The sequence below is a fragment of the Microcaecilia unicolor genome, chromosome 6 (genome assembly GCF_901765095.1).
Source record: "Microcaecilia unicolor chromosome 6, aMicUni1.1, whole genome shotgun sequence".
Classification (NCBI taxonomy): Eukaryota; Metazoa; Chordata; class Amphibia; order Gymnophiona; family Siphonopidae; genus Microcaecilia; species Microcaecilia unicolor.
This window is the reverse complement of record NC_044036.1, coordinates 345,128,519-345,140,638: the sequence shown is the minus strand read 5'-3', so window position 1 is coordinate 345,140,638 and position 12,120 is coordinate 345,128,519. Positions and strand designations below refer to the sequence as shown.

Genomic DNA, 12,120 nt, shown 5'->3' with positions numbered 1-12,120 from the left:
AGGTGGAAGAAGAGGTTGAAATCTACAAGGTGAAAGTAGTAGCTCGACACCACCTCCCGAGAGAAAGAGAACTCACATCAGCTAAATATAAGACGTGGTTTTTATTATCTACACATCTTTATCCTACCACTGACACTTACTGGTATTTCCCACAGCAGCATTCTTCCCCCCCACCCCCAGCAAAGCCAGAAAAGGTTGGAGTTCCTGTGCGCGTGTCGTAAAAAGACAATAATGCAGAAGAACAAGCAAATCTTTACGTCTCCTCAGCCCAGTGGCTAGTAATAACGATCCTTATATTTTAGCAGTACTATGTCCTCCTGGGTATAAAGTTTTTCATAATTCTAGATTAGATTAAAAAAGGGGGTGATATACTATTCTACTAATTTATAAGGATTTGTTTCAAACTTTCTTAGGTAGATTCTATTTCTACCCCTACCCTAGAAATACTGTGCTGTAAATTAAGTGGGTTAATTTTAATGTATCTTCCTCCTGGCAGTTGGAAATGTATCCATGACCGGTTATTGGAATTTTTCCTTTGTCAAGCCTCTTGATTCCCTGCATTACTGCTTTTAGGTGATATTAATTTGCACCCTGACGATAGAGCTGACCTTGATGTGGCTTCATTTATAGCTATTTTAGATACCGTAGCTTTAAAATGTAATCATCTTCAATCCATCCAATGAGAAGGGTCACCACTATCTAGATTTTTTTTAGTCTCATCCATTGACTCTGTAACTTTTATATTTCTGATATTAATTGGTCTCCAGTCCCTTGGCCAGATCTTTTTGTTTCTGATTTTATACTTTTTCTAAGAACTTACACTGATCGATCATGTCCTCTTTCCATGCTTACAAGAAGAAAGATTGAGTCTGATAAGTTTTGGCAACTTCCAATTTCTCAATTTGATTTTTCTGATTCATTGCAATCTTATACCAGTTGGCATAATACACGCTCTTCAAGTAGGGATGAGTTAGTTCCCTTAGTAAGGAAAATGATTCCATCAAATCATAATGTCAAATGGTACACACACGACTTGGCAAAATTGCATCTAGAACATCATTGGCGCCGTTCTCGAGATTTGTCTTGCAAGTGGATTGGAAAACGGCTATGAAAACAGCTATTTTTAAAGCAAAAAAAAAATTTTTTACTTTTTTTCTCTTAAAGAAGGTGCATCTTCCTCTTCTAAGCAACTCTTTGGTCTTTTTAGAAATGTAGTTCCAAGCTCTATGTCTGATGTTAATGATGATTGGCTTCCATCTTCTTCTTGTTTGGCTACATATTTTTTAGATAACAGTAACAATCAGGAATTTAGTTCCCCCCGATTTGCAAGCAGTTGTTGACCTTTCTATTTTGGCTACTGTGTCTTCTCCAGTTATTCCTGCTGATAGATACTGGCAAATGTTTTCATTGGTTAGTAATGACGAGGTTAAACATCTTTTGCCTAAGCTTTCTGCTTCATTCTGTCTGCTGGACAGTTCTCTCTCCTATCTTATGAAATCTCCACCACCTATTCTTAAAAAGTTTAATTTAGATCCCACTTTTCCAGCTAATTTTAGACCAGTGGCCAGCATCTCTCTTTTATTTAAACTTTGAGAGTCTATTGTTGCTTCTCAGTTGACTTCGTATTTAGATAAGCATGGATGTTTGCGTTCACTACAATTTAGGTTTCTTGGCTTTGCAGGCACTTGTCTCAGATGCAAGGTTTTTTTCTTTGGCTAAGGGCATAGCACTTATCTTACTTCAATTTGATTTCACTGCTGCATTTCACACGGTGGATCATGATATTCTTATTTTTAAACTGAATTCCATTGGTATATCAAACAATGTTCTGCAATGGTTTAGAGAATTCCTGGGTAACAGGCATTATAAGGTAAAATTAAAGAGGTGCATTTGGAGTCCTGCAAGCTCATTTTCAAAGCACTTACCCAAAGTTCCATAGAAACCTATGGAACTTAGCCTCCCAAAGTGCTTTGAAAATATGCCTCCTGGTGTCCACAGGGGTCTCTATTACCTATTTTATTCAATGTCTATATGACTCAGATGGATTTTCATCTTTGGGTGTGAAATAATATTCTTGTCACATCTGTGGTCGTGACCCCTCTCAGACTTACCTTATTTCTGGGGGTCAGCTTCTGAGCTGGCTTCTGTCTGTCCTTTCTGAGTTAGTTCTGTCTCTGTGTGCTGGCTGCTTCCAGCATGGCTCTAATTACTCCACTATACTGCACCTGTGTATGCTGAGTCTCTCTATGCTTCAGTATGCTTTCTGCCTGCTTCTTGGTTTGTGCCTGGACAGCACCCATAGCTGCCTAGAGATTGCTGCAGCTGAGCCTCACGTGTTGATGGGCTTTATTAATCACCTAGAGACTTCTGTGTTTGCCTTTGCATCGTCTAAGGTCCCTGGTATGTTAGAGTGCTCTGTGCACTTCAGCCTAGTCCAGTTCTGAGTTTCTTGCTTGTGTCTAGTTAGCTTGTGTATAGCTTATCCTTGTTAGCTTGTGTGTAGCTTATTCTAGTTCATCTGTATGTAGCTAGTTTTGGTTCTATTGCTTTTACTAGTCTTGTCTCTGGTCTGTATTCCTGTCTTGGGTATCTTTCTTAGTGGCTGCTTGGCAGCTTTCAGTATTGCTCTGCTTCTTGCCTGTATTTCTAAGCTACTGGAGCTTCGGCCATAGCTTGCTCCCTGCCTGTATTTCTCAGCTACTGGAGCTCCGGCCCTAGCCCTGCTTCCTGCCTGTATTTCTAAGCTACTGGAGCTCCAGCCCTAGCCCTGCTTCCTGCCTGTATTTCTAAGCTACTGGAGCTCCAGCCCTAGCCCTGCTTCCTGCCTGTATTTCTAAGCTACTGGAGCTCCAGCCCTAGCCCTGCTTCCTGCCTGTATTTCTAAACTACTGGAGCTCCAGCCATAGCCCTGCTCCCTGCCTGTACTTCTCCGCTACTGGAGCTCCAGCCATAGCCCTGTATCCCTGTCTGCCTTGCTTTGATCTAGGTGCCTGTGGGCACTTCTGAACCGTCTGCCCTGCTTTTGTCTAGGTGCCTGTGGGCACTTCTGAATCCTGATTCCTGGTGTTACTGCCTGCTAGTTCCAGTACCAGTTTTCCGCCAAGTCCTGCCGGCTGCCTGCACCCAGGGGCTCAACCCCCAAGGAACGGCGGCTATGTGTAGGTGAAGCCTAGGTCCAGTCCGGTGTGTTCCTTTCCGGTGTGTTCCAGTCCTGTTTTGCCTTGTCTCTGGTTTGGAGGTGATTTTGCCTGCCACTGCCGTGCCACGGCAGTGGTCCAAGGGCTCACAACCCAGTGCTTCCGAGAGAAATGTGACATTCTTATGCAAATTACATGTTACTGTTAATTCCTGTCAGCGATGAGTTGAGTGTTCTTTCATCCAAGGTTGCTTCTTATATTTCTAAGATTAAATATTACAATTCTATCCATGGTTTTCAATTGAATGTTGACAAAACCAAACTGCTCTGGCTGGATCGGTATGTTAATTCTGTTCCAGACTTATTAGTTTGTCTCTAAAGATTTATCTTTAAAGGTGAAATGAAAGTCTAAGGTTTCATTTTGGATACTATCCTTTCCTTTCGAACGTCAGGTAAATCATATCCACAGGTTGTATTTTTTAAACTTTAGAAAAATGCTGAAAGCTCATCTCTTTAAGGAAACCTACCCAAATGCCCCAACCTAATCTCGCCAACTTCCACCCCCAACCTCCCATCCTTCTCTTTCCATCTCTCCTTAATTTTATCCCTCCTTACCCTTTCTCCCAAATTACACTATCCTATCCTGTCTACCCTCTTTTATCCTAGTCATATATTATCTAGCTCAACTTATCATACACTACTAAGCCCAACTTTACATTGTTTTCTACTGTTTTATTAAAATTCTATTAAGTTTGTATTTCAAATTACTATGTAAGCCGCATTGAGCCTGCATTGTGTGGGAAAGCACGGGGTACAAATGTAATAATAATAAAACTCTTGACAGTTAGTTATTCGTCACTATTTTGATGGAACACATTTTTCTACTTTGGTTCAAGCCATTATTCTAGCTCATTTTCATTATTGTAACATTCTGTACTTGTCTCTTACAGTTAAATTTTGTTCATAGCTTCAGATGTTGCAAAACACAACGGCCAAACTTATATTGGGATCGGCAGCTCTTATCTCTTTACTGGTTACCAGTTCTGCCTCGCTGTTTGTTTAAATTAGCTTGTATAATATTTAAAATGTTTGATGGCTCTGTTCCAGTTTACATGTTTAATTTTCTTTCTTTCCTTCGGCTCATGGCCCCTTTCGTTTGTTTTTATCATCTTTTTCACGTATTAAGTTTAAAAGCTTTGTCGAAGACTCTTTTAGTTATCAAGCACCTCATTTTTGGTTATCCCTTCCATCTGTTTTGCGTTTATTTATTTTCTTTTTCGTAAAAATTTGAAGACTTATTTTTTCAGAAATTGTTTAGGTTATTTTTCCCCCCATTCATCCATAATATTTTTGAATGTTGTTACCTGTTTTGAACCACATTTGTGGGATTTGGAGGGATACGTTTGCCTTACATTTATTTATTACCTACCTATACAACACTTCAAAGTGATGCACAAATCAGATCCTATAAAAATATATTTAATAGGAGACTTAAAAAACTGTGTGGTAGAATTAACCAACATGACAAACAAAACCAGAGGCAGTCTCAAAATGGGGTAAATACATTTCTCCTCCATTAAAGAAAGGGGTTTTTGCTCAGACTGGTAACTATGGTAAAACACAAAACTTAAATGCAAAAGTGAGCTGGCTAAGGTTTTTTGGAGAAATGATAGGAGTTTATAAACAGGGGAGCATATTAATACAGCAGTTCTGAGTCACACTGTATTTGGGGTTAGGAAATGGTTCCAGGTCACACTGGTGTTTGGGGTCTGGAACTGGTTTCAGATAATACTGTATTTGGGGTCAGGAAATGGCTCTAGGACACACTATATTTGGAATTGGTTCCAGGTTACACAGGTATTTGGGATCAGGGATTGGTTCCAGGTCACACTGGTATTTTGGGTGAAGGACCTGGTCCCAAGTCACACAGGTATTTGGTGTTGGGAACTGGTTTCAGGTCACATTGGTATTTAGGGTGAGGAAATGGTTCTAGAACACACTGCATTTGGAATTTGTTCCAGGTTACACTGGTATTTGGGGTCAGGGACTGGTTCTAAGACATACTATATTTGGAATTGGTTGTATTTAGGGTCAGAAAATGGTTCTAGGACATGCTGTATTTGGAACTGGTTTCAGGTTACACTGGTATTTGGGGGCAGGGACTGTATCCAGGTTACACTGGTATTTGGGGGTCAAGGAACTGGTCCCAGCTCACAGTATATTTGGAACTGGGAATTGGTGTTGGGATTTGGTTCCAGGTACACAAGTTTTTCTATCTTTTACTGGATTATCACATGGTGAAAGCTGTTAAGCAAGCAGGTGAATGTTGGACAAGATGGAGCTTGGTGTTCTTTCAATCTAAGCAGCCAGACACATAAGAGAATTGTCCTCTTCCCCCCATCACCACACTTATAAAAGACAGTCCTCTCCTTGACATAGGCTCCTGCCTGTGAAACAGCACTGACAAGTTCAGGAGATAAGAGGCCTTCCACAGGTGCAGAACCACTCTCAATCTTGCTGCGGAGAAACTGAAGCTAGAGGGAAGGAAGATAACTTTCTGTAAATACAGAATGAGGCTGCATAAAGTTCACTGACTGGCGAAAAGTAACAACTCATTGCAAACTGACCACCATGCCATGAAGCAAGCATGTCACTCCTTGAACTTCCACTCCTGTCTGCACATGGGGCAGTGCTGCTGTACCTGCTGGGAGTTCAACCACTTGAGAATACAATGCATGTGGAAGCAATGTGAGCACTGTCCCCACACAAGCGGGCAGTCGTCACCTGGAATCTTACCTGCAAACAGCAGAGAAAAAAACAGGGTGGTAGAATTAACAAAAATGACAAACAAAACTAGAGGCAGCCTCAAAATGGGGTAATCACATTTCTCCTCCTTTAAAGTTTTAAAGGGATTTTTGCTCAAAGTGCTTGAGCTAGAGAATCTTACCAGCACTGGCAACTATGGCAAAACACAAAAATGAAATGCAAAAGAGAGCTGTCCAAGCTTTTGGGGAGTAATGATAAGAGTTAATAATCAGGGGAGCATATTAATCCAATAAGAATAGAAAATAAGACAAAGACTATCATAATGTGTCTGTATTGCTCCAAGGTCTGACCTCACCTTGAGTACTCCATCTCAAAAAAGACAGAGCGGAATTAGGAAACTTTCAAGGAAGAGCAATCAAAATGATAAAGGGGACGGAACTCCTCTCGTATGAGGAAAGGCTAAAGAGGTTAGGTCTCTTCAGCTTGGAAAATTGAAGACTGAGGGGTGATATGATAGAAGTCTATAAAATCCTGAGAGGAGCAAAGTGGTTAAACATAAATCAATTGTTTATGCTTTCAAAAGGTACAAAGACAAGGGGACACTCCAAGAAGTTACATGTGGGGGATGGGGTGGAGGGAGTTGGAGTTGCTGCTTTTGTTGATATATTTGTACACATTACTTATGAAGATAGTGTTTCATGATTTATTTGAATAATAAAAATGTTTAAACATAAAACAAATAGGAGAAAATGTTTTTTCACTCAATAAATAGTTAAAGCTCCGAACTTGTTGCTGGAGGATGTGGTGAAAGCAGTTAGCATATCTGGGTTTAAAACAAGTTCAGTTTCTGGAGGAAAAGTCCATAAATGGTTATTAAGGTAGGCCTGGGAAAAGCCATTAGTTATCCCTGGGATTAAGTAACATGGAATCTTGCTGTTTTGGGGATCTTGCCAGGTACTTGTGACCTGAACTGGCCACTGTTGGAAACAGGACACTGGGCTTGATGGACCCTTGCTCTGATCCAGTACGGCAACTCTTTTGTTCTTAACCCTAAACTACCTACAGAGTTCCTAATGTGGGGGTGGTGAGGGAGGGACGGACAGATGTGTTAAGAACTCACAGTCAGGACAGCAGCCGTTGAAGGCCATTCGACAAATTCCACAGTTCTCATCATTGGCCACCCAAAGCCAGGAGGCAACTCCATTCCATAACTTAACTTTCACCTTCATGGCACCTCAACACCGACGGTAACACTGTTGGGATGGTTAAAAAACAATTGATCAGTTTTTTAGCTGAAAGTTCCAAAATTTTTGTATCTTCTGTATATCACACATTAAGGACAAGATTCTATATATGATGCCTAAAAAAAAAAAAATTGTTGCTGAAAAAAACCCTGCGCTTAGCACTATTCTAGAAACCTTGCCTAAAGTTAGGCACGGTTTTATAGAATACGCATAGCGACCGTTCCCGCGACTGAATTTAGTCTTGGCCATTTACACCATGTAAAAGCACATGACTAATTTAGGCACGGATCGGGCATATTCTATAACACTGTGTGTAAATGTTAGGAATTTCCCTCCCATGGCCACACCCCCTTTTCAGATCCACACGGTCCGATTTACGTGTATCACTTTATAGAATATGCTCAGGGAGCTATGCGTGTAAATCCTAATTTGCGCCAATTATTGGTGATCGGCTTGTTACCCATTTAAGTTCCGCACACAAATCGGCTACATGTGCTGATTTGTGCATGATACTTTCGTCACCGTTTATAGAATCTGGGGGGTCAGTGTATTTGCCTGCCATGTAAAATAACAAATTATGAAAAAAGAGATATTGTCCAAGGCTGGTAAAATATGGAAACTGGCAAATGTTAGGACATGATCAAAAATCACCCTTAAAATCTTCATGGAATCTTTACATGGAAGAGAAGTACCACGTATGCAAGGGGGAGGACATATTTATTTATTACATTTGTACCCCGCGCTTTCCCACTCAAAGCAGGTTCAATGTGGCTTACATAGTAATTGGGATTACAAAGTATTGGTGGAGAGAAATAAGTTGAGTATTATCGGAGTAATAAAAGAAATAGGAATATAGAAATACAGGGATAAGGGGAGTAGGAGAAGTATGAGCAAGGGTAAGTGAGCAATTGGAGGGGTAGATGAGGCGGAGGGGGATGGGCAAGAGTGAAGGGAGTAGGAGAAGTATGAGCAAGGGTAAGTGAGCAATTGGAGGGTAGATGAGGCGGAGGGGAATGGGCAAGAGTGAAGGGAGTAGGAGAGGTGTGAGTAAGGGTAGGTGAGCATTGGGGGAGGGGTCAATGAGGCGAAAGGGGATAAGCAGGGGAAAATGAGGCGGGAGATGGCTAAAGAGGAGTGAAAGTGGACAAAACTATGGGACCAGATAGAATTCATCTCAGAATATTGAGGAACTCCAAGAAATCTTGGCAGGCTCTTAAAGATTCATTCAATAGACCCTTAGAGAAGGGAGAGGTTGTTCGTGACAGGATTTCTTAACAATGATAAGTTGACTCATTACTTACATTTGATAAGGGTTTCACCACCTGATCCTAAAAAACTTTTAAAAATCTTCTCTGATCTCTGCCAAAGTCTCTTTTACCCTCCAATTCACTTTCCTCAGATACTCTCTCAGCACAAAACATTTTAGATGTTTTCAAGTTAAATTTTTTTGAGTTGAGAGTGCTTTGGCTGCTTGCCCTTGCTATTTATATGATTCATCACCTCCCATGTTCATTGCCTGGCTATTCACCAGTTTATCAGAGTTGATTAAAATGGGAAAATTCACAAATTTCTGGGGAGATATTGTGCCGACAGCCAATACCCAAGAACCCATCAAATGTTAGGCCAATTGTGGGAATTCTTTTTATAAAAACAGATAAAAGTATTGTTGCTAGCCAACTGGTGACCTATTTGGAGGTCCATAATATCCTTTTTGATACTCAGTCTGCCTTTCGTTAGGGTTTCAGGACAGAAACTTTGCTGGGGACTTTGTTCAATGACATAAAAGTACAGCTGTCTCAGGGTCATCAAATAATGCTATTGCAGTTTTACCTATCTGCTGAATTTGATTTAATAGATCATAACTTATCCACTGAGTACTATCAGAATCTGAGGGAGGATGTTTTAATGGTTTAGGGGGTTTCTTGGCAAAAGATCTTAAAGGGTAAAGTGGAAAATTATGTCTTCAGAGCCATGGAAGATGGAATGTGGAGTCCCACAAGATTCTCCACTTTCCTCCATTCTTTTCAATATTGTGATGGCAAATTTTAGTCAAAGGCTTAAATCTCTGAGAGTGCACTTTTATACTTATGCTGAGAAGTATTTCCTTAGTAATTCCTTCTTGTTCTTCCTTACCGAATGTTGTAACTCACATCCCAAACTGTTTTGATATTGTTGACAATTGGCCCATTTCCATTTGTCTAAAGCTAAACATGGACAAGACTAAATTGATCTGGTTTGATTCTCCTACTTCATCTCCCCCTTATGATGATATTAACATCAGAGAAAGGAAATTTGGCAGAGTCTTCACTGTGAGTTTTAGGGATCATTTTAGATTCTCATTTAACTATGAAATACCATATTAAGAAAGTGACTCTGGGTGTGTTTTATAAACTGACTAGTAAAAAAGCCCCGTTTCTGATGCAAATGAAACGGGGGCTAGCAATGTTTTCTTCTCTGTGTGCATGTGGGAGTGTGTGTGTCCCTGCCCTCTGGCCTCTCTCCCCTCCCCCCTCTGAGTCCTTCACTGTTACAGAGCCAGCGATTTGATTTCGTGCTCTGCTGTTTTCCTTCACTGACTGTGTTACAGAGAGGGCGGGGCAGACACTCATAGGGAAACCGGATATTTCGCCCCCTTCACACTTCCGGCTGGAGGCTTCATAGAACGTTGGTGTTGCTTTTTATATAGAGAGATGCTGATTAAGGGGCTCATTTTCAAAGCACTTACAAAGTTCATTAGTAATCTACAGGTCCCCATTATGGCCAGAGAAATCTGAATGGGCTAGGCAGCAAGGCCATTGCTGGGCATACTTTTATGGTTTGTGTATTACAAATGGCAAGGACAGACCAAGATCAAATACAGTATTCATATTTTATGTCACATTCATATTGTACAGTACAAGTTTCTCAGAGGAGTTGGAGAACACATTTTAAGGCAATGTAGACAGCCACGTTGTTGGACTGTTAGTTTAATCAAGTATTGCCAATAAATGCAACTATGCTGCAGTCAAAATTATAAACGCTTCCAAAATTGCATGAAATACAACTGTGGTTGGTACTGTGGCAAATTGTTGACTTGGTCTGTGATGCCACCAGTATTTGATCATGAGGGAGCAACAGGTGTGACTCTGCCCTGCTGAGTAGGCTGCATGGACCCTGTGGGACTTTATCTACTATGTTAAAAGCATTCCTTCTTTCCCCCTCCTCTCATCCATGAATTTGCTTTCCTCCCATCCTGTCTTCTCAGCCTCCAATCTGCAGAACGTTACAGGTGCCTTGTTGGGACTAATACTCTGCCAAACCTTCTTTTTATGACTGTAGCAAATTGAGATCTGCTGAGAAGTTCCAAATGCAGCCCAATAGGAAAACCCTTTCTATATTTTTACTCCCAGCAGAGGGAGAAACTAAATTCTAAGTTATCTGCCAGAAACTTGGCCTATTTTTAAACTGCCTTAACCACATTCTCTAGAAACATTATATAGCTGAACTGTGCCAGGACAGAAAACAAAATTACGTCGTCTAGTTCATTAGAAATGCGTCAGCCCAACCTACTGAGATTGTGCTACCTCATGAATGATGTTATGTAAGTTTCTGTCCCATCCCTTCTCAGAGAACCACTTGACCGTTTTTCTCATCTGAGCCTTTTCTGGTTCTAGATGGCAGAACTGAGTTGCAAGAGGGAGATTTGAGACCAGCCCTGGCTTTCTGACAAGCCTCTCAGTCAGTGTGGAATTGTCACCTCTCGTTTAGACTACTGCAATCTGCTTCTTGCTGGCCTCCCACTTAGTCACCTCTCCCCTCTCCAGTCGGTTCAAAACTCTGCTGCCCGTCTCATCTTCCGCCAGGGTCGCTTTACTCATACTACCCCTCTCCTCAAGACCCTTCACTGGCTCCCTATCCGTTTTCGCATCCTGTTCAAACTTCTTCTACTAACCTATAAATGTACTCACTCTGCTGCTCCCCAGTATCTCTCCACACTCGTCCTTCCCTACACCCCTTCCTGTGCACTCCACTCCATGGATAAATGCTTCTTATCTGTTCCCTTCTCCACTACTGCCAACTCCAGACTTCGCGCCTTCTGTCTCGCTGCACCCTACGCCTGGAATAAACTTCCTGAGCCCCTACGTCTTGCCCCATCCTTGGCCACCTTTAAATCTAGACTGAAAGCCCACCTCTTTAACATTGCTTTTGACTCGTAACCACTTGTAACCACTCGCCTCCACCTACCCTCTTCTCTTCCTTCCCGTTCACATTAATTGATTTGATTTGCTTACTTTATTTATTTTTTGTCTACTAGATGGTAAGCTCTTTGAGCAGGGACTGTCTTTCTTCTATGTTTGTGCAGCGCTGCGTACGCCTTGTAGCGCTATAGAAATGCTAAATAGTAGTAGTAGTAGTCTCTTGTAATCAGAGGTGATATTGTGATGTCATAATGCCTCAGGCCACCAATAAGAGCCAACCTCATCAGTGATGTCACAATGGCTTGATTGTCCTATACTTGGCTCACTTTTATTACATAGCTCTTTGAGCAGGGACTGTCTTTCTTCTATGTTTGTGCAGCGCTGCGTATGCCTTGTAGCGCTATAGAAATGCTAAATAGTAGTAGTAGAAGCAGAGACTGGAAACCTGGCGCTGCTTCAGCCTAAGAGTCGAACCAGTCGAATAAGGCCTAACGTTCACTAACCAGAAAAACTGAACCCACCACTCGTCCTGCAGCAACTCAACTGCCAGAACACGAACGATCCTTCTTCCGGTCTGAGCGATAATAACTTCCCTCCTCAGTCCTCACACGTCACGCGCCCGCTCTGACCCCGACTCGGATCACCTCTGACCAATGGGCTGCTGCTTCCAGGTCAGGGGGCGTGGCTGTCGAGTCCACATGGAAGGGGCGCGGGAAAAGTGTAGGCGCGAGCTTGAAACCCTCCGGACGGTGGAATTTTCCGTTCTATTTCTTTCCACCTGTCAACTGGCGGGTTT

General features: G+C 41.7%; 1 protein-coding gene across 1 annotated transcript; it reads right to left on the bottom strand.

Annotated features, from left to right (window-relative positions):
- Nucleotides 1-3,967: 3,967 nt before the first annotated feature.
- On the bottom strand, nucleotides 3,968-12,117 carry ANAPC11 (anaphase promoting complex subunit 11). The gene is made up of 4 exons (XM_030205166.1): nucleotides 11,846-12,117; nucleotides 7,023-7,155; nucleotides 5,764-5,932; nucleotides 3,968-5,670 (listed from the first exon to the last, which is right to left on the bottom strand). Exons 2-3 carry the CDS (start codon nucleotides 7,129-7,131, stop codon nucleotides 5,787-5,789), a joined length of 255 nt encoding a protein of 84 aa, XP_030061026.1. The 5' UTR covers nucleotides 7,132-7,155; nucleotides 11,846-12,117; the 3' UTR covers nucleotides 3,968-5,670; nucleotides 5,764-5,786.
- Between the last annotated feature and the right edge of the window lie 3 nt (nucleotides 12,118-12,120).